Here is a 26,541-nt window from a genome sequence, read left to right as displayed (position 1 = left end):
CGAGGTTCCATTAGCGACTGATGGTCTGTGGAAAGGTTTGCATTGACCCATGTGATCCATGGGCCAAAAAGTTTGAGAACCATGGCTGTAAACTAGTGAAGATACATGAGCTTCCCTTCTGATGAGTTCCTTCAGCATGTTATTAGCTCATATGCAGAGAATGAGTGCTCCCTAAGCAGGACAGCATGGCAGCTATTGCTTAGTAGGGAGAATCAGGGATGTCTTCATACAGAATGCCAGAATCTCAAAGAGGCTTTGTAGAACAAAGATGTTTATTTTCTCTACCAGAATGTATTAAAAATTATTGGAGAACCATTACGTTGCTTTTTTAGCAGGGTTCTCAAATTCTCAGCCCATGGGTCAGTTCCCACCAGAGCGATTGTACAATCTGGCTGGGATGGTCTGTTACTGATCCCCACCCTGTCCCTTGAGGACACAGCTTCAGGGATCACTAAGAGGGCCGTTGGGCCATGCAGTGGCAGCGGTTGCCCTATGCCCTGCAGCAGCAGGAGCCACGGGGAAAGCGGAGCCAGCAGAGCAAGTGCCCCTGCCCAGTATGCTGTACTTCCCCATGGTTAAAATCACTTCAGAAGGATCAGGTTATGGAAAGGGGAGGGAGAGTAGCGTTTTGTCAAAACTGGCTTTATCTGTTCCCAAGTAACTATAACTTGAATGCTTATGCATCAGTATCCAACAGAGAAAGGACAGTATGGATTATTAGTTTGTCTGCTGTAGCCTGCATGATTGTAATTTAGGTATAAGTGCATTTGATAAATGTGATCAAGTCACAAAAGGTGCACACACTACACCATTATTTCGAGATAACTAGCATTGTTTTTGAAATAACAATGCAGGTGTCTACAGCACTATCCAGTTTATTTCAAAATAATTTCAAAATAAAGGATGTCTTATTCCGGAATCTGTAAACTTCATTCTGCGAGAAATAACACCTATTATTATAGCTGTTTTGAAATGAGGTATGTGTAGATGCTCCACTGCTACTATTTCGAAATAGTCCCTCACCAGGGCCATTTTAAGTTATTCCTCCCTAGTGCCTCCTGAGGCTCCAAATCAAGATAGCACATCTACGTTAGGTAAGCCTGCTTTGCACTAATGTTTAGGCTTCCCTGCAGTGCAGACATGCCATTTTGAAATAAGTTATTCCGGAATAGTTATTCCAAAATAGCTTATTTTGAAATACCTGTGTGGTGTAGACATACCCAAACTGAATAAAATCCACAGCAGTAGTATATATATGTGGAGCTTTAGAAGGCCCAGTTTCATAAAGCTGAAAACAATTATGAGCCTTATCATTGAGAGGAAGAACTTATTTTTAAAGTACTGTAAAAAGATAATTGGGAATTATTTTAAGACCACTTTACAGTATGTCCAGAAAGTCGCAATCAAGGAAGAGGGCCATGCTGGTTAAAAGCTGATTCAAAGGTGAAGTAAAAGCATCTTTTTTAAAAAAAAAGAGGGAATGCTGATAGTAATGTAAAAGTGTAAGAGAATCCTAGCAATAGCAGTGGTCCATTACTAGATTGAAACGGTAGAATTATCAATACTATTGCAGATAAGGCAGAAACTTTCAATTAAAAAAAACCTGACATAGTGCCACTAGTATCTCAGGATGATGCTAAAATGACATCTAGTACCATTAGACATATTTGAATCAGTAGGTCCGATTAACTTGAATCCAACAGTTTTAAAAGAGCTGGCTCAGGAGATCACTGAACCATTAATGTTGAATTTTCATTAAGTCTCAGAACACTGGGGCTACGTCTATACTGCATCTCTCTTCCGCAAAAGCTAATGCAAATGACGTGTGGATTAACATATTGCCATGCTTCATTTGCATAGGTAATATGGGGCTGCTTTTGCACAAAAAGGAGCAGTGTAGAAAATGAGGAAGAACGGCTCTTGGCCAAGAGGGGGTTTTGCGCAAAAGGGAGCAGTTTACACAGCTCCTTTTTGCGGAAATGCCTCTTGCACAAAAGTGGCTTCTAATTAATTATGCAAATGAAGCACGGCCCTATGCTAATCCACACTTCATTTGCATAAGCTTTTGTGGAAGAGAGGTGCAGTATAGACATAGCCAGAGTGGGTGAGTTTTAAAACACTGGAAGAAAGCTCATGTTATGCCAATATTCGAAAAGGATAAATGGGATCATCTAGGTAATTATAAGCCTGGTAGTGTGACATCAGTGTTGGATAAGGTAAGAATGGCTGCTACCAGACTCAATCAAGAATTAAATGAGGGTAGGATAATGCCAACCAAGGTTGGTTTCTGGAAAACAATGTCAAACTAATTTTTTGATGCAATTACACATTTGGTTCAGCGAAGTGACCTGTATGATGCTCTGCTTATGGATCTAAAAGACTATAAAATCAACCTGCTGCACATTAAATGGATTAAAAGCTGATTAATGATAGGTCTCCAAAAGCAATTGTAAATAGAAAAATTACTAGAAACACACCCATTTCATGGAGTGCTGCAGGGATCAGTTCTTGGCCCTATACTTGTTAATATGCTTTATTAGTGGCCTGGAAGAATTGCTGAAAAGTTTAAATTAAACAAACTGGGTCAGAACAAATAAGAGAAGAAGTCACTGATTCAGAGTGATCGGGATTGCTTGGTAAGGTAGACCCAAGCAAATAATGTGCATTTTAATAATATATATCTAGAAATCAAGGTAGAACTCTCAGGCAGACTCTCTACCTGCTATCTCCAAACACTGCTCAATGGAGCCAGCTGCTAAGGCCAGCCTGTGTCTTTCTATGCAACACGTTCCCCTTGAGGAGATGAGAGATCCACAGTGCCCTTGCCTCCAGAACAATCCTCACATCTCCCTTGGCCAGAAACTGGCCAAAGGGAGCTGCCTTCACTGTGCTTTCCTAAACAGGCAACTGGTGGAGTTCCCCCTTCCGTCATGGTGTGCACCAAACAGAAATGCACATGCTGATCCTAGTAGCCAGCTGCTTTGAATGGTGTGTGGGCGGGGGGGGGGGAATGGCAGGCAGTGAGACTGGCTAAAAATCCCTCTGGGCTGCTGGCTGGGAGCCACCTACAGTAAACCCCTCTCAGCCAGAGCCTGCATCTGACACTCCACCCTCTCCTGCACTCCAATTGTCTGATTCCCCCCCCCCCCTTCATCCCTGCCCTAGGTCACAGACCCTTGCACCCCTGCCCTTGGTCTCAATTCCCAGACCCTGCACTCTCCCCCAGGTCAGAATCTACTGCATCCAAACTCCTTTTTGAACCCCACACCTCTTCCTGCATCATAATCCTTTCTCCAAGCTTCTTTCGGCACCCATTCCAGACCCTGCACCCATTCCAGACCCTTTGTTAATAAGTGTGGCCCTTGACCACTTAACAAATTCTTGGAGTGGTCTCAATAAAAATGTATTGCCCACTCCTGGCTTTATGATAAACTAAAGCAGGGGAGGGCAATAATTTTTTTATGGGGGGGGGCATGTCATAAATTTTTGAAGTGGCCTCAGGCCTCACCAGACCTCCGGCAGAAGGGGCAGGTCCAGGATACTTCCCTGCTTCTCCATCCACAGATCATGATTGGTCTGGTGGGGGAGGAGCATGTGAAGTCTTTGCGTCCCCTCATCCCCTCCTCCCCCCACTCCCGCAGATGTTCCCCCTAGGCGCCCATGCCCTGGTGGTGGGAGGAGACTTTGCGTGTTCCCTTTTTGCCTGCAGGCCAATCAGGACTTGAGGGCGGGCAGGGGAGTGTGCAAAGTTTCTTCTGACCCTGCCAGGAGCACATGATGCTTCTAAGTGCCACACGCTCTTTGCAGGGTGGAGGAAACTGCACTTCCCCCGCCCGCAGGTCCTGATTGGCCTGAGGGCAGGGGAGTGCCAGGGCCTCCGCTGGCTGGATCAACCCACTTGGCCCTTTTACCCACCCCAGAATTAAAGTGAGCTCCTTCAGACTAACAGAGAAGGTTAAAGGACACCTCTTTAGTCTCTGGGGCACGTCTATACTATACAGATAACAAACATTACTACAGTACATGACCTCAGGAGGGGTGTTGGAAGCCTCAGCCCTGCTGCCCTGGACAGGTGACTTATAATCTGAGCTTTGCCAGCCAGGGCTGAAGCCCTCATGCTTTGACTTCAGCCCTGGGCAACGAGGCTCAAGCTTTGGCTTCAGCTGTGTGCCTCAGCAAGTCCAAAACAGCATTAGTGACTCCATCAAAAGAGAGTTGAAACCCACTTTGGAGTCCAGACATTCAGAGGGAGAACCCCTGGCCCAGATAATCACAATGGCTTCCTTGGAGTCCTTGAATCTAAAACTAAAGAGAACCTATTGCATCAAGTGTCCGTGATTTCAGGAGTAGGCCAAACCTAAAGCAATAGGAGACTCGTCCTCCATAATATTACAGTAGTCAACCAGCTAAGACAGATGTTATATTGAAAGCAATCAGAAGAGAGACCTGCAATTCAGTCTTTATAAGTACTATTAGGGTATGTCTACATTTGCACCCTCTTTTGAGATAGGGATGCAAATGAAGACATTTGAAATTGCAAATGAAGCCGGGATTTAAATATCCTGTGCTTCATTTGCATAATTGCGTTATGGTGCTATTTTGAAATACAAAACGCAGTGTAGATGCGGTTATTTCGAGAGAACACTCTTCTTCCGAAATAACTGCTAACCCTTATTCCTCATAAAATGAGGTTTATTTCAGAAGAAGGGTGTTCTCAAGAAATAACCGCGTTTTGTATTTCGAAATAGCTCCATAACGTGATTATGCAAATAAAGTGTGGGATATTTAAATCCTGGCTTCATTTGCAATTTCGAATGTCTTCATTTGCATCCCTCTATCGAAAGAGGGTGCAAGTGTAGACATACCCTTACAGTGGGAATGTGTCAGTTCTATAGTAGGACCAGATCTAGACCAATACTTAGTGCTTTTAAAAATCCTATTCAAAACTTTTAGCCAGTGAATAGTAGTTCAAGTACATTTTGTCACTTCACTGCTGTTATCCAGATAAAATTTTAATGAAAATGAGCATTTTTTTCTTTGAGATGGGTCAATCATCTGTGATATCACTATAGCAGAGACAATAGAACAATAAATCTAAATTTACACTGGTTTCTATGAAAGAATACTCCTTTTCAAGTCGGTCTATCATTAAGAATTTTCTGTAATTTGGTTACGATTGCTTTGTTAGCCTCATATGTCAAGAAATCCCTTTTGTAAGCAGTATTAAGTAAGCAGTATTAAGTCAGTGAGGCTTTCCATGCAAAAAAGGAAGTAAACTAGTTGAGTAGCTTTAATTTTTTTATATGAAGGTGGTTGCCTGCATTGGACAAGGAATACATACAGTACTAATCCACCTTCATTAAATGTTTATGTTCAGTACAATATAGCTGCCTTGACTTGTCTGATGAGAGACACAGCATTTGAACTGAGATGCAGTTCCTATATCCCATGGGGCAGATCTGTTCCTCTGATAGTGAAGAGTGCCTTGTTATCAATGAAGAGTTAACTGAAACTACTCATGTTCGAGACATTCAATCATTTTAATTTAAAAAGGGGGGGAATGTAGTGCATAGTGTATTCAGCAGTAGAAAGATCCATCTTCTTATCTGTAAAAGGCAAACAATCAGAAGAATTCCCAAAGTCTTTTTTTTTTTTAAATTTGATTAAGAATCAGAAAGCAAGCACAGCAGAAAAATATCATTCTTGTGGCTTCACAGAGGGTTAAATGGATTTTAAAGATGTTCATAGAGGTTCTTCAAAATCCTCTTTCCAACTTTTATGTAAAAATAAAACTATGCACAACAGGACAGGAACATTGTTCCACTTGCCGAACTTTCTTCCATGTTCCTTGGCACCGATGATTACCAACAGCTTGCCATCGGAGAACTTTATTTCTGAAATGTGACCGAGAGTAAATGATTTTTTTAAAAGAAATAATGGAATGTGGGTTTTCAAATGCTTTCTTTGACCTATAAATTTAACTTTTACAACAGTGCTACATTGGATGCTTTTAGTAAATAACACTGACAGCTCAGACCGATTAAAATTGTTTTGCTTTGAAGGATAGATAAATTAATAAAATTAATCTTATTCCTTATAGTGTAAGTTTTCTGGAGCTTGTCCTTTCTCTGTACAATACCTGGTGCAATAGGGCCTCATCTTCAGGATGTTTGAACACTACTTATAATATACATGTTGTTATAATGTAAAAATGGAAAAAATCCGTCCCAAATACCTGATGATTTTTAATCCCTGTCTGGTTAACCACATTGGGTATATGGAGTCTGACAGAGTAATGTGCCAACCTATAACTGCTAGGCTGTGTCTAGACTGGCAAGTTTTTCCGCAAAATCATCTGCTTTTGCGGAAAAACTTGCCAGCTGTCTACACTGGCCGCTTGAATTTCAGCAAGAACACTGACGGTCTCATGTAAGATCGTCAGTGTTCTTGCGGAAATACTGTGCTGCTCCCGTTCGGGCAAAAGCCCTCTTGCGCAAATCATTTGCACAAGAGGGCCAGTGTAAACAGCACAGTACTGTTTTCCGCAAAAAAACCTGATCGCAAAATGGCGATCGGGGCTTATTTGCAGAAAAGCGCATCTAGATTGGCCACGGATGCTTTTCCGCAAAAAGTGCTTTTGCGGAAAAGTGTCCTGCCAATCTAGACACGCTTTTCCAAAAATGCTTTTAACGGAAAACTTTTCCGTTAAAAGGATTTCCGGAAAATCATGCTAGTGTAGACATAGCCCTAGAGTTTGGGATTAAAATTCACATTACAGCACTCCCACTTTAAAAGGATGGTGGACCTACAGTATCATCAAGCTTTGTTCAGTACAGAAGCTGCCCCATTCCTCCTTTTTCATAGTACAAGCAAAAGTTTTAAAACTACTATACTTGGCTACATGACACTGGAGATATTAATGTACAAATAAAATGAGATGTTTAAAATTCTAATATACACTTGCTAAATACCTTGGCCCTGGTCTCAGCAGCCACTGTAAGTAAAGCATAAAGTTCTAACTGAATTGCAGCCTGGAAGAAGGGTTTCTTATAGGACAGAGCAGAATGGAGAAGTCATCTCAGCTACAGCAGCACACCAATGTGAGCTATTTCAGTTCAGCTTTTACATTTATATTTCACCATTTTGCTTCACTTTAGCCACTGCTTAAACTCTGAGTTTTCTTAAATTCCTGTGATCCAGTTGAATAGAAGGTATGTGAAATCAGAGCTCAGTGCTGTATGTTAAAACTATTATACAAGAGGCATTCAGACTCCTAACATTGAAATATAGCTTCCATCCCTTACCCATCAGCACCCAGGCCATCTCCAGAACAACGATGGTTGCCAGTATTCATAGCTGGAGGCTGGCAAGCTACACACACAGTATATCCCTCTCGTATATATTGCATCCAGCGGGCGTATGGCCGATTCTCCATGGTGCAATGGTGAGAGAGTGATTCAGTTTTAAATTCCACACAATATCTGTATGGGCATGGAGGGAAAAAAGTACCACTTTAACTGGGTTTAGTATTGATGAATATAACTTTGTCAGATGCAAGGATGTGAATCAATTTTATGCCATATCCAGGCATCTTATAAAAAGTATTAACAATACAGAGTTTAAACATCTCTTTCCTATGAGTCATTTGATGAACAGTGGCTAAGTTACAACCCCTTTCAGTGATACTCAAACTATGAACATTGGTTCTGACATTTTGTACATTATATCATGTTTGAACTGTGAATCAGCTTCTTAAATTAAGATGAAACACTTAATAAGGCTCCAGTCTCCCTATTTTCAGTCTGTTAACAGTAAAAGATAAAATTTGATGTATAACTATTTTCAGGATGCCTATTGGTTTCATTGGCCCAAGAAAATCATTAGGATAGAACACTGAAGACAGTAGCGGAGCTGAGTAGATAAAACCGATGAGCTAAATATTTGTACAGCTTCTGCCAAGCAACCTTAATAGAGCAGCCTTTAGGACTGGGAACATTCAGCCAATTTTGTTTATGCAGCAATCTATGTATAACTTCTCAGGCTTCTCATAGTTTCAGATTTACTTAACTTTGTTTTAGCTTTATTTATTGATTTTTTTTAAGTAGTTACTCTAAAATTTTCCATGACCTCAATGAATGTCTAATTCAGGATAAAAGTTCCAGAGGAGTAGCAGTGTAAGTCTGTAACTGAAAAAACTTAAACAACGAGTAATCCTGCAGCACCTTAGAGACTAACCAAAAAATGTAGATGGTATCATGAGCATTTGTGAGCACAGCCCACTTATTCAGATGAATGGAGCAAAGGGTCCAGAGCTGCAAATAGACAGCAGAAAAGGAGGGGTGCTAATTCTGTCCACACACCTATACAAGTGACATCATCACAGGAGTAGCTACATAAGACACCACATCAGCGGCTCATATAACTACATCCGCAAATGTGATCTATGCCATCAAGTGCCAGCAATGCCCCTCTGCCATGTATATTGGCCAAACTGGACAGTCTCTATGACAAAGAATTAATGGACACAAATCAGATATTTGAAATGATAATACAGAAACCTATTGGGGAACATTGTAATTTGCCCAGGCACTCACTAATGGATCTAAAAGTGACAATATTATTACAGAGCAATTTCAAAAACCAGCCTGAGAGAGAAACTGCAGAACTTGGTTTTATTTACAAGCTTGACATCTTGAACCTTGGTCTGAACCAAAGACTTTACTTGGATGGGCTGCTACATTCAACACCCTAATGACATTAAGTTATGTATCGGGCAATTATAGTCCAATCTATTGGCCTCATTTAGCACAGACACTCTAATTAACCATTTTTTCCCCTTCACTTTCCCTCTTCATCCCCTCTGTCAATTTTTCCCCTTCTCTTTCCCTTCCCATCCCCACTTTTTCTGCTATTTATTTGCAGCTCTGGACCCCCTAGCTCCATTCATCTGAAGAAGTGGGCTGTGCCCACAAAAGCTCATAATACCATCTACATTTTTTGTTAGTCTCTAAGGTGCTGCAGGGCTACTCACTGTTTTTTAAGTTAATTCAGGATAGTTATCCAATAAAATAATGACAAAAAATAAGATGCAGTACAGGAGGAAAAGTAGATATGTAGTTATTTAGAACTGTGTGCTGCCCTTAAATTATTCCATATCAAATTAAATTTCTCTCTGTAGATAGATACTTTCTACTTAAGTTGATCCAAATGAACATGTGATAGATTACCCAGTTTCCTCTGTATCAGAAGACCATAATGGAGAGACAGCTCGCCTTTTTCTTTCCTTACTGTATTGAGAAGTAGTTATGAAAGCAGGAACTGAAGAGAGAAAATAGAATAAGAATACAACCTTTATGAAATGAGATGGACATCTAATCTATATTTTACTTATAGAATCAATTATGTTGTCTTTATTACAGAAATGATGTCTCATTAAAGATATCAGCGATGGAAGTCAGTGGTTTATTGAAAAAACTTTACAGCCTGAGCAAACTTCTATCCTTCAATTCTGAAATGAGGAATGAGTACAGTCTGATCTCAAAGCTGGAATGTGAAATATCTGGGTCAGATTGTGATCACCAATTTGTAACCTCATTTTTTTTTTAAGATCTCCATTTTATGTTATGTACTAACTGCCTAAAACAGGGGTGTCCAAACTTTTTTCAAAGAGGGCCAGATTTGATGAAGTGAACATGCGTGAGGGCCAACCATTTTGCCTGACATTCTTTGAACCATTAAAATTAAACACAAATTAACTATTTTATGCAAAGTTTATTGCAAACGGCATACTTTTCATTTCATCACATGGATGACAAATCTAAACAGGTGTTAAGTCACTCTGCCTTTCATATCTGAAGGCCAGATAAAAAAAAATCCAGGACGCTGAAATATATGTCAGGAACATTGTAAAGTACATTACATATTATTGGTAATAGAGGTTGTCTGTCAACTTTTAAGTTCAAAAAATATGAACAGGAACATAACACCAAGTATACATGTTGTGTCCAAATATATTTATAACTGATTTAGACCAACTGACATTAACTGAGATTTTACAATGTATTCATCTCAATACATATGGATTCGTTGGGGGCCATAAAAGATAGATATTGCCAAATTACCTGGGGGGCCGTATTAAACCGGAACACGGGCCGCAATTGGCCCGCGAGCTGGACTTTGGACATGCCTGGCCTAAAAGGATGGGGGGGGAGGGGCAGATCCACACAACAGAATAACTTTGTGGAGTAATCCACATCCCTAATCAACCTAGTTATGCTAAATGAAGCACCAGTATAGACTGCACTATGCAAGCAGGAGAGCCTCTCTCACTGACATAGCTACTGCCTCTTAGTGGATGTCTACACAGCAACACTATTTTGAAATAACTAGCATTATTTCAAAATAACTTAACTGCCTGCTGTGTAGACGTGGACTATTTCAAAATAATGTTGAAATACTGTCAAGCTGGAGGACTTCTGCTCTGACTTCTGTAATCCTCATTGTACAAGGAATAAGGGAAAGCACAGGAAAAGAGCTCTATTTCAAAGTGCTGTGCAGATGCTCCCAATTTTGAAATAAGCTATTTCAAAATAACCTACACAATTGATATAGCTCAATTTGTGTAGCTTATTTCAAGTTTAGCCTTACTGAGTAGACACACCCTTAGGGAGCGGGATTAATTATGCCTACAGGAGAGCTCTCTCCAGTCAATATAGTGTCTTCATTAAAGTGCTACAGCAGCATATCTACTCTGATGTAATGTTTTAAGGGTCAACTTACCAGAACTTATAAAGTATTTCAATCAGCTACTTGCCCAGGAAAAGTGCTTGACACATCACTGAAAAACAATCAAGAAAACCGTCTGGGGCCATTGACTGCCTCTCAACCTTTGGCCCATCCACATGATCTGAAACAGCTAAGTTCCAGAAACTTGGAGAGGGAAAGGGACAAAGCTGCCAGTGGCAATGTGGCCAAAAGAGAGTCTGTATTTGGGCTTGTCTACTTTTGTAGCACTCCAATGTGGACACTCCCTACAGCAATGGAGGGGTTTTTTCCAGTTGGCATAGTTAATCCACTTTCCTCAGAGGCAGAATGCTTCTGTTGACCCTAATGTTATCTATATTGGAAGTTAAGTCTGTTTAACTACATTTCTCAATGGTATGTATTTGTATACACTTAAGCAACGTAAGTGAGTTATGTAACTTTTTAGTGTAGTCCTGGCCGCAGTTTCAGAGGCAATTCTTGTCTGAGTATGCAGAGGCCATCCATCACCATATACAAGCACTGGCTGGAGAAAGAGGTAGGACTCTGACAAGACTTTTCACTTAGAAGAGGTGAGATCTCAGGACTTTTATTTTAGAAAGTTCTATACTTAACCAGTGTCTTTTATAATTATAGTGACTGGTTAAACAAAGCTAAAAAGAATTTTAGGTATACTGCCTCCACATTGGCCAGTGACCAATCCTTTGGCAGTAATGTGGGGAGGTGTGACATTACACATATTATTTATGAAAATATGCTTATCAATATGATATAATTGATGTACATTAGGCAAGATAATTTATGTAAGGTATCATTGGAAAGGTTAAGATTTACAGAATAAGATTATCCTGTTTGTACGCATGTACCATTTTTGTACCTGAATTTAGGAATAATGATTAATGCATCTGTATTTTATCTCTGCCATTTTGGGTGACACCCATTGCTAACATTTCTGGTACTACCATGGAAAAGCAAGACAGGCATGATAGCCCATCAGCAAGGACAATAAATTGTGAAAATGCTTAGCCTTCCTGCAGACATTCCATAGTGTCATTGATTCATGGACACTGATGCCTCAGAGTCAGGTGCCCTGGTCACCTCAAGATAGCCTCCATCTTGATCTGCTGAACTGTTCCACTGGGAGGTGGGGAAATCAAACAAAGGATTACCGCCTTATGAAAATCTTGTATAAGGCAGGGAAGGAAAACAACCATGGCCTTCCCTTGCTTATCCCCTGCCTATCCAACCAAATGGGATACTTGAAAACAAAAGGACTCGAACTGAAGGAGGAGGGGAACCATTAGACCCAGGCTCGAAAGATACCTATGTTCTGTGACGGACTCTACCTAAAACAGTATTTTGGGTGAGGAATTATTTGTAACCAATTTCTTTAGTGAATCTAGTTTAGACAGCATGTTTTGTATTATTTTCTTAGTAATCTCCTTTGTAGTTTGCCCCCTCTTCAACCACTTAAAATACACCTTTTGTAGTTAATAAATGTATATCATGTTTATGTAATTTGTAACTGGGAGGCAGGCAGGAAGTTGTGCATACCTTCCTCCACAGTGAGGGAGGAGTGAATGTCATATAATTTTGGATTTTTACTCCCAAGAGATGTTAACACTTGAGGCTGTGGCAAGTCCCTGAAACTGAGTCTCCCCAGAGCTGATCTCAATGTCTGTATCATTCTGGAGGTGGGTGCTTGGTGGCTGCATGTGTGCTTGGCTGGAAGAGGCTTGTGAGCCTGGCCCAGTAAGACCAGATAAAGGGGACCTAGAACAGACTGGTAAAAGGGGCTGGCAGAACAAGCTGAGACTAGGGGTGTATAAGCTCATCAGATGACATCCTAAGAAGGTCACACTTGCTTTCACATTGTACCAAAGGGGTTAAACAAGAAGTCAAAGGGCTCACAGCTAGACAGAACTCTGGAGGAGTGTGTGTGAGCAACTGAGGGCTTTTACTTAGCATACTTTCCAACATTCCCAGTGACCTGCTCCTGTGGAATGGGGAAGGGTTTGGTGCCACCCCTGAGGAATAACAGGTCCTAGTGGGGAGTTGCAGAGCAAGCCCATTTGCACTCACCCCACAGCAGCAGTTACTGTCTTAGGTGTCTGGCTTGGTTGACGCCCCACTCTAGGCATTGCGATCTGGTCCCTGGCACAAGTTTTTGCAGTGCTGTTAATACTTTAGCTGTATGAGGGAGCAACTGAGCCAAGTTTGAGTGAGTGCACTGTGGGACTAGAGTGACTTGACTTTGAAGTCCCATATCACAAAGAAGGCCTTAGACAAGAGGAATATATCATAGCTGCAGATCAGTGACTAGACTTGACCCAGACCCTGGAGGTTTTTCGCCTTCCTCTGTAGTATGGGGTACAGATTACAGCAGGAGGATTCTCTGCATCTTGGGGTCTTCAAAGTATTTGAAGGCTTCAATATCTGAGATATAGGTGAGGATTATTCTAGGAGGGGTGGGTGAGATTCTGTGGCCTGCACTGTGCAGGGGGTCAGACTAGATGATCATAATGGTCCCTTCTGACCTTAAAGTCTATGAGACCCAAGGGACTTTTGAGAATGTGATCCAGCATGTGGGTCCACTTACAACAAACTGATGACCATCCAGAAGGGACAGCAGGCCAAGATGTAACAGTCTCCATGCCCATTTAATCCTAGCAAACTGCCAATTATATCAACTGCAACTATTTCTCTATCTGTCTCTTTTTGGTGATGATCTACACACCTACTAAGTAGGAACTGGATTGACATAATTTCATTTCATATAAGCCACTAAATTGGCATCTGATACTAACAAATCATTCTTCTCATTTTTGTTTGAACAGCCACATGTGCAAATCAATTAATCACATGCCTGAATACCCAATTTGTTGCATGAACACATGCACATTCATTTTGTTGGTGCACAGACTGGAAAAACCTTTGAAAGATTGCTTCTAATCTTCAAAGACAAAGAAACAGGAACTTAAACTTCCTTTGTATTTTCAATTCTGTTTCAAAGGCCTTCATTTGCTTCTGACTCTACTCTGTACTTTGCCATTACTCTGTACTTTGAAGTAGGAATAAGAGATCCTCCGGAATAGGGCTTTATTCCGGAGGATCGGGCCAGTCTAGACGCTTTTTTTCCGGCTTTTCCCCAAGCCGGAAAAAAAGCGGCGGACATGTTTATTTAAATCCGTGGGGGATAATCCCCCGCGGATTTCCCTATTCCCACTTTCAAAATTAGCATGCCCCTTCCGAAAAAGGGGCCAGTGTAGACGTAGCCCTACTGTTTGCATGTGTCTGCTAAGAAGCCACACTCTTTCATTTATAAATGAGGCTCTAATATGCCATAGAACAAGAATACAAGAGAAATGTCCTTCCAGAAAGATCCAGGCAAGAAGGGTTTAAAATGTCATTCTTGTGGCCCTCCTGCAACCTTTTTGGCAGCAGGCTTTTTTTTTAACCCTCTTCCCATCCTCACTCACACACAGACTTCTTGCATGCATGTATCAGCCAGTCCTAAACCACAGGGTACATGCTTCTAAAGAAGACCCACATTCCAGCAACCCCCTATGGATTATAGATACCCACAGGACAAGTCCCTATAGACTTTAGGAGGAATTGGTCTTAGAAAGGACTACCAGAAGGTAAGGAGATGTCATCTGTTTAGGACTACCATAGCCCTTCTATCCTCAAGAGAGTCCTTTCATCTTGGAGCCATAACTAAGACAAACTGGGCTTCTGCTGCCTCCCTTGCAGAAGATCCTTATATCTCATAGCTAAGAAAATGTTTCTTCTTTAGTAAGGGAGTTTTGGTATTCTAGAGGCAAGAAAAGCTTTCTTCTTTATTTTGCCATTTTGAAGAATTTCCCAAAGGCAGTGAGCTAGATTTGGATCTGGATCAGCCAACTGTCTCTCATTATTAGAAAAACGAGAAGTCCTATGGCACCTTATAGACTAACAGATACATTGGAGCACAAGCTTTCGTGGGCAAAGACCCACTTAGTCAGATTCACATAGAGGAAATTCCAGAAGCAGGTATAAATATACAGGCATAAGAAAAGCGTTCCAATCAAGAGTAAGGTTAGAGATAACGAGGTCAATTCAGTCAGGGAGGATGAGGCCCACTTCTAGCAGCTGATGCGGAGGTGTTCATGTCAGCTGCTAGAATTGGGCCTCATTCTCCATGAATGAATTGACCTCGTTATCTCTAGCCTTACTCTTTTGGAACTCTTTTCTTATGCCTGTATAAATATACCTGCCTCTGGAATTTCCACTACATGAATCTGACGAAGTGGGTCTTTTCCCACAAAAGTTTGTGCTCCAATGTATCTGCTAGTCTATAAGGTGCCATAGGACTTCTCAATGTTCTTGCAGATTCAGACTAACATGGTTACCCCCTCTAATTCTCATTGTTAGAATACCCTCAGAAGATCACTTGAAAGTAATAGGGTTATTTGGTCATTCACATAACAAAAATGTTGTGGTCTCCAATAGAACAGCAAGACCCTATTTTCTTCCTAGAGCATCTCCTTGGGGTGATTTTGCTTCCCTCCCTCTCTGTTGGGAAGATGATGGAAATAAAGGTAGCACTTTCAATTCAACACCTATCCCAAGAACCTACTCAGACCCTGCAAGTACTGGGCACTGACTTCCATAAACTATGGCTGTCCCACCTGAAGGTGGATTTATTGGTGGCTTTCCTTTTCTAAGCTTTTTGTGACCCCATGGATAAGTAAGTGGAAGGGGCTGTTATTTAACAATGTATATGGGGATGGTACTCAGAATGCTACTATACTCTGTGCTTCATACTATTCTAGCATGGCCATCCCAATGGCTCATGTAGATCTGAGACAACAAAGCTTCAAGCTGCCCTTTATGGTATGTAGGAACCTCTTGAAGTACCTCATCTCAGCCGAATGCCCTCCACATGGATCAAGCTTCCATTTTTCCTTCAGAGACAACTTCTTGGGTGCTTCTACATGGGCTCAGAGACTTATCTAGAGCTGTCTCTGGGAGGAAGATATTTCCTGCAAGCTTTGTTTCCTCCATCTTCCCTTTTAGAGCTCCTGGATTTTGGAAACTGCCCTAATGAAAGAGGTCTTGGAGCAGCCAATAAAGAGTGACTTTTTGTGTTTGTGTCAGTACAAATGCTTAAAGGAACACATTGTAAGATGGATTTTAAAACTGTTGAGTGGCTTAAGTCAGGAAAGTGAAAGGAGTAGGGAGTTACAATTCTTTGAACAATTAACTCCTTGTAAACACTTCCAATAACACCCTCTGTCATTTAGGTGAAGTGCATACACCTTATATACATTGTTTCCTCTTTATTGGGTCTGATGCTGCAAGATGTTAGGAGCCTTTTATGAGACCATGTGAAAGATTCTGGACTACCCCTGAAATCCAAACCTTGCCCCATAGATGTAAGTAAATATTTGTCAGAAAGAACAAGCAGCTATGAAATAATATGAAAGTAAAAGATAAAGTTTTAAAAGGAAGGTCTGTGGAACTGAAGAAGAGCTCAGTAAAACTCTAAAGCTAGGTCCCATCCACCAACAGAAGTTGGTCCAGAAAAAGATATTCCTTCATTCACTTTGTATCTCTCAAAGTTTTAAAATGCATTTGTACTATGTAGCTTGTAACTGCAACTTATTATCATCAGTGCCTGGGGTGGGGAGAACCTATTATTAAGTAATGACAAAAGACATCAGGCAATTCAAATAAAGAGTGAGAGTACCGTGTTCATGTCCACAGTGCTGACCCTGGTAAGTCAGGTATTCCAGGCAGCCAGACTTTTCTTCAAGTGGGGGGCAAGGTTCCCCACCATTTTTAGGTTCCTGCTTCACATAGCGCCTACGCATTCGCAAATTAGGCTTACACTGCTCCGCACAGCCACTCCAGTGACTCCACTCTCCGACAATGCACGGAAGAGCTACAAAGCAATATTTGAATATTACTAGCAGTCAATATCAGTATCTTACAGTAGCACCCTCTAACAACTCTAGCATTAAGACCCTCTGGGGATGCCTTTACTGAGGTTTAAGACTAAACTTTTCCTTTGGGAAGATTATTCCATAATTGCCCACTTCAGGGTTTCTTTCATGTTTCTCTGAAACATTTACTGATGGTCATACTGAAGACACGATACTGGACTAGAAAGATCTGTGGTCTGATTTAGTGTGTCAATTCATGTATTCTTAATGTTGGTTTAAAGGATGAGAAAAATAAAACTTAAAACAGCAGAGTTAGGGGGTATCTGCTCTTCACTCATCTCTTTCCTTGGAGTTACTGGTTTCTCCTTAGAACCATTTGTAGACTTTTATTTCTAGAGAATCTTGCTGCTGGTAATTTATTCCCAAAAGGTATGTCTACACTACAGTCCACCGACCAGGGATAGCAGCTGAAGGTACAGATAGGAGAGGGAGGTACAGTGGGAGAAGACCACATCCTTCTCCCCTTCAGGTAATGTGGAGCGAGAAGAGAACAGCAGACCTCTACTGGGCATATGGTGGAGGGATCACTGGGCAGCGGAGACAGGTGAGGGGCAGAAGAACAGACATAGAATGTTAATGGCTTTAATTTTAGACTGCAGTCATTTTTCCCCTAGGTAAATAAATGCAGTACAAAAAGACTATAAGGCATACATGACAAGTAGAGAGTTAGTCTATGGGGTCATGCACAGGCCACAGGGGTAAGAATGTACACCTGAACATGGAAAGGGAATGGAATGTACTAAGTACAAAAGGATCTCTGTCTGCCGGAATCATTATTGTCCTTACAATATTTTCTGTATTTTGAGTACAAGATAATTTTTTTCACGCAGCCTTAATTAAAGCCCATGGAAGTCAATGGAAAGATTCCCATTGTCTTCCATGAACTTAGGACGAGAGCCATCTTCAATATTAATTTGCTTTCTCTGGGATTTTTTCAATTAAATTAGTATCCATTTCTCACCTAAGCACCAAGCCCTATGGAAACTGCATGCATACATCTAGGGGAAGAATTTGTCCCTTTGATTACAAAATGCAGTATTTATACTATGACACTACATAGGAGTTATTTTTCCTTTTTACTAACCATTCTGTAGGGACAGTTCCATATGCATTAATATCTCAGTTTCCTTACAGCCTACATCTAGACTTCACTCAAAACCGTTTTAAAATGTTCTTTTAACTGTATATTTTGGTATGATGATAGCACCTGCTTGTTCCACGTGCTGAGTAAAAACACATAGGCTACGTCTACACTGGCACCCTTTTCCGGAAATGCTTAAAATGGAACCGTTTTTCCGTTATAAGTATTTCTGGAAAAGCGCGTCTACATTGGCAGGATGCTTTTCCGGAAAAGCACTTTTTCCGGAAAAGCGTCCGTGCCAATGTGGACGTGCTTTTCCGCAAAAAAGCCCCGATCGTCATTTTCGCGATCGGGGCTTTTTTGCGGAAAAGACTACTGTGCTGTCTACACTGGCCCTTTTCTGGAACAGTTTTTCCGGAAAAGGACTTTTGCCCGAACAGGAGCAGCATAGTTTTTCTGGAAAAATAATGACGATTTTACATTAGATCATCATTGCTTTTCCGGAAAAGCAAGCAGCCAGTATAGACAGCTCGCAGCTTATTCCAGAAAAGTGGCTGCTTTTGCAGAATAAGTGGCCCAGTGTAGACACAGCCATCGTGAGAAACTGTCTGCCCTAACAATCTTACAGCCAAATAAAAAATGGACAAAAAGTAGCAGGGAATGGAGAACTGAAGTGCCTTACCCAAGGTCATCTTGGGCCACTGACACAGCTGGAATTAGAGCCCAAGTCGTCTAACTCCACTGGGATCTTTCAGCCTATCCACTAGTTTATGTTTCCTCCCAAAATACCATCAAATATCAAAATCAGTTTTCTGGTGCTGTTATTTTCTCAATAAAATTGTATTCAGGATTGTGTAATGGAAATGCCACTTCAGGAATTATTATAAAGCACTAGAAGATTTACCCCATTTTGCTCAGGTCCTTAAATCAATTAATTTTTTTTCTTAATTTAAATCATTTCTCTGGGATGAGGCTGGGAATGAGGGGTTCAATATGCAAGCTTCCTCAAGGAGAGAGGACTACCCCAGCCCTCTCTCATCTCAGTAGCTTGGGACCTCTCCATGGCTACTGCAGCTGCAGTGGGCACAGCCAGGGAAGGGGTGCATATCCCCAGCCTGGGATTGGTCCAGACTCATCTGCACCCTGTGCTCCCCAGACAATGAGGAATGCAGCAAACTGTGCACTTTTCCCTCATTCCCTGAAGAAGAGGAATGGCCAGCAATGATCCAGAACAAATTGGGGAGAGGAGCTTCAGCCCCCGCATTCTCCCTAAAGGGCCTCTGGGGAGGTGGGAGGCTTAAGCCTGCAGCACTCCTGGATGGGGAGGAAGATGAGCCCCAAGCCAGCCCTGTTCACCTGCCTCATGATTCTGTCTCTTCTCTGTTTGGGGTTATGAGAAGCAATCCCATTCTGGGAATATCCTGTGTCCCTGGCACAACCAAACCCTTCAAGAACTTGCTCTAAGTTATGATACGAGGAAGCTGCATACTCAATTTGGTGGTCCTAGCACTTAGCATTTAGGAAGAGTTTTGAACAGACAGATACACATGGGCACAAACAAACTCAAATATATAGAAGATAATGGTAAGCATATTAGCATTACAGATTCTTACTGCTATGGAAATCTCTTAAATTGTTTAAAGTTTTAATATTGCCTGCATGACATTCTGCATGCTTTTGCTTATCTCTAAATACCTTTCATACTAAATTGTTCCTATTAGGCACTATAATGGAACTATAACATAAGTGGGTGTATATAACTGGTGAAAAAGGAAATATTATTAATCAAAAGAATTAAACTAAGTGCTTAAACTTTATAATTTTAATTTAACAAAATGTGTTTTAAATAAAGTAAAATATTAATTTATGTCCAAAAAAAGTTTTTAACATTGTCTTTATTTATGACAGGGATAGAGAACCTTTTTGGGGTTGAAGGCCACTGATCCACAAAAAAATCAGTCAGGAACTACACAAAAGTGAGAGGCAACCCCCCTCTCAAAAACCTCAACTCTTGCTGATGTATCCCCTCAACTGAGATACCTCACTCTCCTGGTGCTCCAGTCTCACGGGGAGTGCGGGGAAGGACCCAGGTTCAGAGCTTCCCATGGGTCAGATAAACTCTTTTTAGGTCCTGGAGTTAGTAGATTTTGTAAGCCCCCTAGGCTCTGGAGTGAAGCCAAAATGAGGGGTTCAGTGTGCAGAAGAGGACTGCCATGGAGTTGGCTAGGGATGGGGGAGCAGTAGGGGATGAGAGTGGGGAGGTCTGCATAGGAGATAGGGTGCTGAAATAGGCTGAGTGGGGGGTCTGGCTGCGAGTTTGGGTGCAGTAGAGGGTGAGGTCTGGCCAGGAGAGAGAGTGCAGGAGCAGGATGTAGGATATCTGGCCATAGGGGACAGTACAGAAGGACAGGAGGATGTAGTGAGTGGCCAGGAGGGAGTGTGTAGAAGCAAGGGAGGGTGCAGAGTCTGGCCGGGGGGAAGGTGCAGGACTAAGGAAAGGGAGTAGATTGGGGCTGCAGGCTCTCGGCAACAATGGGGGTGTGAGCGAGAGGGCTGAGGTTGTGGGGTCTGAGCATGAGAGGAATGGAGGGATGCTTACCTAGCTTTGCAACCTTGCTGCTCCCAGTCATCATGTCCCAGGCACAGCCTCCCACTGTTCCTGTTGGTGACAATTCTGGCCAGTGGGAGTAGCAGGGAAAACCTCCAGGCAGTTCATCCTTGTGCTGTTGTTCCCACAGCTGGGGGGAGGGAAAGCAGCAGCAAACGAAGCTGCTTGCTTTCCCCTGGAGCTGGATAGGGTGGTGAGACTCGGAGCTTTCTTCCTCCATCAGTCCTCCTCAGCGGGAAGCCAGCACTGGCACTCAAACTTCATTGGAGGGGTACAAGATTGGAGGGGCACCACAAAAAGTGAATGCATGCTTTTTCTGAGTTTCCATCTTGTGATTGGAGAGAAGCTGGAGGTATAGGCAATCATAGAATACTAGGACTGGAAGGGACCTCAAGAGGTCATCAAGTCCAGTCCCCTGCCCTCATGGCAGGATCCAGGACTGTCTAGACCATCCCTGATAGACATTTATCTAACCTACTCTTAAATATCTCCAGAGATGGAGATTCCACAACCTCCTTAGGCAATTTATTCCAGTGTTTAACCACCCTGACAGTTAGGATCTTTTTCCTAATGTCCAACCTAAACATCCCTTGCTGCAGTTTATGCCCATTGCTTCTTGTTCTATCCTCAGAGGCCAGGAAGAACAATTTTTCTCCCTCCTCCTTGTGACACCCTTTTATATACCTGAAAACCACAATCATGTCCCTTCTCAAGCTTCTCTTTTCCAAATTAAACAAACCCAGTTCTTTCAGTGTTCTTTCATAGGTCATGTTCTCTAGACCTTTAATCATTCTTGTTGCTCTTCTCTGGACCTTCTCCAATTTCTCTACATCTTTCTTGAAATGCGGTGCCCAGAACTGGACACAATACTCCAACTGAGGCCTAACCAGCACAGAGTAAAGCAGAAGAATGACTTCTTGTGTCTCGCTCAAACACACTTGTTAATGCATCCTAGAATCATGTTTGCTTTTTTTTTAACAGCGTCACACTGTTGACTCATATTTAGCTTGTGGTCCACTGTCAGCTTGTGGTCCACTGCTGACAGTGAGGTTTAAAGGCACTACAATGTGTCAGAATGGAGAGAACCTGGTGCATTCACCATCCGGAATGAGAATATGGATAAAAAAATTCCAAAGATGGTGTCAGCTTTCTGAAAATAAATGAGCCCCTTTTCAATACACGATGTGGTGGTGCAGGGTTTTATTGGATTACATCCATTTTTCCAGTCCATATTCCCTTAACTTACTTGCTGGTAAGAATGTTGTAGGTGGCCGTATCAAAAGCTTTGTTAAAGCTGGCCCTGAGGGCTTTGGGAGGACCAAAACCAACGTATTTGCATATTTGTCATTTGCTTAATGAATATTCAAATGAATGTTATCGGTCCTCGGAAAGCTCGTTAATGGATTTACTGGTCCCCGTGTCAAAAAGTTTGGGAACCCCTGTCCTAGGTCCTTTTCTGCTGTACTCCTTCCTAGACAGTCACTTCCCATTCTGTATGTGTGAAACTGATTGTTCCTTCATAAGTGGAGTAGTTTGCATTTGTCCATATTAAACTTCATCCTGTTTACCTCAGTCCATTTCTCCAATTTGTCCAGATCATTTTGAATTATGACCCTATCCTCCAAAGTAGTTGCAACCCCTCCCAGCTTGGTATCATCTGCAAACTTAATAAGCGTACTCTCTATGCCGATATCTAAATTGTTGATGAAGATATTGAACAGAGCCGGTCCCAAAACAGACTCCTGTGGAACCGCACTTGTGATACCTTTCCAGCAGGATTGTGAACCGTTAATAACTACTCTCTGAGAACGGTTATCCAGCCAGTTATGCACCCACCTTATAGTAGCCCCATCTAAGTTGTATTTGCCTAGTTTATTGATAAGAATATCATTTTTTTCCCCCAGTGCTTCATCTCTCTACATGCATCATCATGCTGCCCCGTGGGGTTTATAAAAGAGGAGGACACATATGTGGCATAACCTCCAACTATGCATCTATGGACATCACAGTGCAGAGGATTGGTTCCCTTCCTCATATACAGGTAGGCATTGTAAATAGCCTGTAGAAACAAAGTAGCTATTACTAGATCTTCCTGAATAACAGCCACTTGCAAGAGCAACAGAATTTGCAAATAAATGTCCAGTTCCTTTTTTTTCCCCATGTGATAGTTGCTTCTTTCCTCTCTTTATATGGTCTATTACTACTCTCCACTCATTTTCTCTACATGAGCTTCAAATAATGCATCACAACAGTGCAGTTATAGTATGAAAAGTGACTTTACAAAAATGGATCCTTCTTATTCAACAGATCTCTTTCCTGATAGTCCTAATTCTAATTTTATGAGACACAAAAAATAGAAGTTCACTATAGGGATGTTAGTGTATGTAAATGATTAACTGATAAGCCTGGACTTATTGGTTAAGCTCGATGACACACATTCCCCACCCACCTTGCTGTCCCTGTATCACAAGCACCAGATCCCACAGATCTGCCTCCCCCCCTCTCCACAGCTTGAAAGGTGTGGGGTCTAGTGGAAGCCAGTGCACACAGGAAGCCGGCTTTCAAGCCAGCTCACCATACTTATTGGCTTCCATGGAGCCACCTTCCCACCCCCACCCCACCTGCTGCATTGCTGCCTCTCTATCAAAGGCAGCAGCACGGGGCGGCTGGAGCTGGTGCCATGGGGAGCTGACTTTTAAGCATGCTGGCTCTGGGCTGCCTGCCCCCCCCCCTTGCTCCCTCCCACAGAAGCAGTGTGTGGGGGGGAAGAGGGCAGCAGGCAGGAGCTGGTGCCGAGGGGGAGCTGGCTTAAAAGCTGGCTTCCCACAAGCACTGGCTTCTCAGAGCTGCCTCTCCTCCTCCCCCCGCTGCACTGTTGCAGAGGAGGAGAATAGACGGGCAGGTGGGATGGTGTGCAGCCTCTGTCTGCAGCGGGCCGAGCTCACTGCAGGTAGAGGCTGCACTGTGGGATGCAGGCACAGCTTCTGTCCGTGGGGATGGTGGAGCAGCCTCTGCAGGACGTTTGGGGCCCCCACAAAGAGAGGCTGCTGCCACCACACACTGCTGCTTCTATATCAGAACAGCTTGAACAGCTCAGGTGTTTTTTGATTGTTTGTTTATTTGTTTGTTTTATTTTTTTGAGCAAGTGCAATGATCACAGAAATAATTCTGCTGATGTTCCATCCATTGTTTTTCCAACCTGAGATTACAATGTAAATTATACGAAGTTTTAAAACTGTAGTTGATGCATTCCATATTACATTTTCTTATGACTGTTTTTCCTCTGCTAGTATCAGGAAGGAAGGCTTATTTGTTGGTTAGAGCACAAGCCGAGATCTTAGGTGACATTTTTCGAGACTTTAGGCAATTCACTAAGGCTATGTCTACACAGCAGTGTTATTTCAGAATAACTGACATTATTCCGAAATAACAGTCCGTGTCTACACAGCAAGCAGTTATTTTGACATAATATCGAAATAATGTGGAGCTGGAGGACTTCTTATTCTGACTCCTGTAACCCTCATTTTATGAGGAGTAAGGAAAGTCGGAAGAAGAGTGCTCTAATTCCGACTTCCTGCTGTGTAAACAGCACCAAAAGCTATTTTGACTTAATCTAGCAATTGCCATAGCTCAAGTTGCATAGCTTATTTCAGCTTTAGCCCTGCTGTGTAAACCTTCCCTTACTCTCTGTGCATCAGTTTTTCAGCCATAAAATGAAGATAACACTGCCTTCCTCTTAATGGTGCGTGGAGGATAAATACATTAAACATTATTGTAAGGCACTCAAATACAAACTGATGTGTGCTCTATGGGTAACTAAATTAGCATCACCAGTCAGCCTAAAAAAACATATTTCAGCAAATGTATCTCTGGTGTGAATCCATTAGCTTTGTAATTTTACAGTGTGAGAGCATTTAGACAATGGCTTAAAAAAAAGTTCCATATCATTTTATGGGGTACATAAAAGTGGGCATGCAAACTCCAAGCATAGCAACTACCGGCAACTGGAAACACATCCCACATGTGGAGGGATAGGCGAAAAGATTGGTCAGTCTTGCTTTTCTGCTTAATGCAACGCCTAACCACCATGTTCACACAGGGCCAAATGCATCCCCGTCTCTTGACAGACTGAGGGTGAGTGACAGCAAAGATGAATAGGTCCCCACTGTGATCTGCATTCTAAGGAAAAGTCAGAGCCTCCTTCACATCATCTTACCCCCATTCATTAGTAGAAAAAAAGCAACAACAGAAGAGTGGAACGTCAAGTGCATACGCCACCAAGATGCAACAAATAATGTTCTGACTGTTCCCCCAGCGTTCTTACACTGTCTTTACGCCACACCCAGTAAGGCCGGGGCAGTAGCTCCCCTGGACTACACGTTGCAGGTGAATGGAACTTTGTTTCTTGCGCTGCCCCCCTGCACAGGTCACCCTCAGTCACTTCCTTGCATTCTTCCTTGCGGCGTGACTCACGCTCGGTAAGAGCTGGGGGAACGCTGGCTTGCTCCATAGCTCCCCGGGGCTACTCGGGCGGAAGCCAATGCCGCAGGGTGCCGTGGCTGCACCGAGCCACCTGCATGCTCCTGCCCTCCCTGCGCCGGGCGGGGGCTGGCTGACCTACCTGGGCATGCCTGCGGGTAATCGTAGCAGCAGTCCCCAGTGAGCTTGCAGGCTTCGTCACAGAAACAGGTGCCATAGGCTCTGTCCAGCCTCCAGCCGGTGCTGGCACAGGTCGGCTCCCGACCAGGGCAGCACCTTCCCTCGTCAGCGCAGCCGGCGTCAGCGCTGGGCCAGAGCCTGCCCGGCCCGAGCAGCACCATCCACAGGACACTCGCCAGGCCCCTCGCGCTCATGTCTCCGCAGCCCCGGGACAGAGCGAAGAATGCAGACGGCCGCCCGAGCGCCTCCCGCCTAGGCCGCAGGGGGCAGCATCCCGGCTCGGCTCCCGCCGCGCGACTGGCTGGATGGCCCGAGCCCCGGCCCCGAACCTTCGCCGGGATGCGGCGCGCGCCGCGCGGGAGGGAGGGTCAGACCGCGGGCAGGTCCCCTCTGCGCCGACAGCCCGGCCTGGCCAGCGGAATGCGGGCTCGCGCTGGGACCCTGGCTGGCTCCATCCTCCGAGGGCACAGCAAGGAATGCGAGCTCTGGCTGCCGGCCAGAGGGAGAAGAGACAAGGCTGCTGCTGGCACCACTTCCCTGTTGCTTCTGTCCGCCAGCCCCTCTAGGCGGGAGCCACTGCTGCCCCAGCCCTGCCTGACCCGCTCTTCTGCCCCAAAGGCTTCTAAAGTGGGCCTGGCCCTGCTTAATTGGTGCCAGGGCTGAGCCCCGGCTCTTCTCGGCGCGGCAGTTCCTAGCCCCGGCACCTCTAGGCTTGCAGTGCCCGTAATGAAAGTTGAAAACATGCTTGAGGCCAGCGTTCCTTGTGAGCTGTGCTCTTGTGGTGGCGCAGGAGAGATTCAAATGCCAGGGGCTGATTAGCAGAGCACCACAGCTCGGTTTTTTTGTTTCTGCTGGCGCTGCACTTTCACATATGTCTCCCTGCACATCACACATTTATTCTACACATGAATGGAAAAGATTAGAAGGAAAATTGCTTGAAGCCTGGATCTTCCTTCATTACACACGAAGCCCTGAGCCTGGTTTAAGATTACAAGAGAAAGTGAATGAGGCAGGACAGCTCCTGACATCCTTTCAGGCAAAGCTTTGGGATTCATTAGAAGCCTGACTGAGGAAAGGATGAGAAAGGCTCTCAAGAGTTAGCTCCAACCAGACAGAAGGTCTCACACTGTTCCCAGAGCCACCACTGACAAAATTTTCCTGCCCTGAAATGGCAGCACAGCAAAGTGTTAGTTGGAACCTTTCCTAGCACCATGAGCTTGTGAGGTTTCTATTCATAAATGCCCTACTTTCAGTAATTCCACTGAGAATAGTTGCTCTTGTCCAATGCTTTGCCTTCATATAGTTGCTTGTTTGGTTGGTTTTTATATCTGGCAAATGGTAATTGGTATGGAGGAGCCAATAATTTGTTGTCATAAGAATCTTCCTGAAATTGGGGGAGAATCCAAAGGGTATTTACTTAATAGATAATGAGAAAGTGGTTTTTT

At 43.1% G+C, this 26,541-nt stretch overlaps 2 protein-coding genes across 3 annotated transcripts in view; one reads left to right on the top strand and one right to left on the bottom strand.

Moving 5' to 3' along the window:
- The window catches only part of TERF1 (telomeric repeat binding factor 1), a 65,287-nt gene extending 53,059 nt beyond the window's left edge, over nucleotides 1-12,228 (top strand). The window contains exon 10 of the mRNA XM_075920523.1: nucleotides 9,420-12,228. Within this exon, the coding sequence (XP_075776638.1) occupies nucleotides 9,420-9,425 (6 nt within the window). The 3' untranslated portion in view covers nucleotides 9,426-12,228. The remainder of the gene's footprint in view (nucleotides 1-9,419) is intronic.
- Nucleotides 5,522-26,238, bottom strand: SBSPON (somatomedin B and thrombospondin type 1 domain containing). Of its 2 annotated transcripts, XM_075920524.1 has the most exons (6): nucleotides 25,059-26,238; nucleotides 20,429-20,488; nucleotides 16,493-16,687; nucleotides 9,228-9,318; nucleotides 7,305-7,481; nucleotides 5,522-5,894 (listed from the first exon to the last, which is right to left on the bottom strand). In XM_075920524.1, the coding sequence occupies exons 1-6, from the start codon at nucleotides 25,288-25,290 to the stop codon at nucleotides 5,777-5,779; spliced, it is 873 nt and encodes a 290-aa protein (XP_075776639.1). In that variant the 5' UTR covers nucleotides 25,291-26,238; the 3' UTR covers nucleotides 5,522-5,776. The 2 variants fall into 2 exon arrangements, with proteins under 2 accessions (XP_075776639.1, XP_006131588.2); XM_006131526.4 differs by lacking the exon at nucleotides 20,429-20,488 and having other exon boundaries at nucleotides 25,059-26,147.
- Nucleotides 26,239-26,541: the final 303 nt, after the last annotated feature.

This window comes from Pelodiscus sinensis, chromosome 2 (genome assembly GCF_049634645.1).
Source record: "Pelodiscus sinensis isolate JC-2024 chromosome 2, ASM4963464v1, whole genome shotgun sequence".
NCBI lineage: Eukaryota > Metazoa > Chordata > Testudines > Trionychidae > Pelodiscus > Pelodiscus sinensis.
The sequence above is the reverse complement of the archived record's forward strand: the minus strand, read 5'-3'. Positions and strand labels throughout refer to the sequence as shown.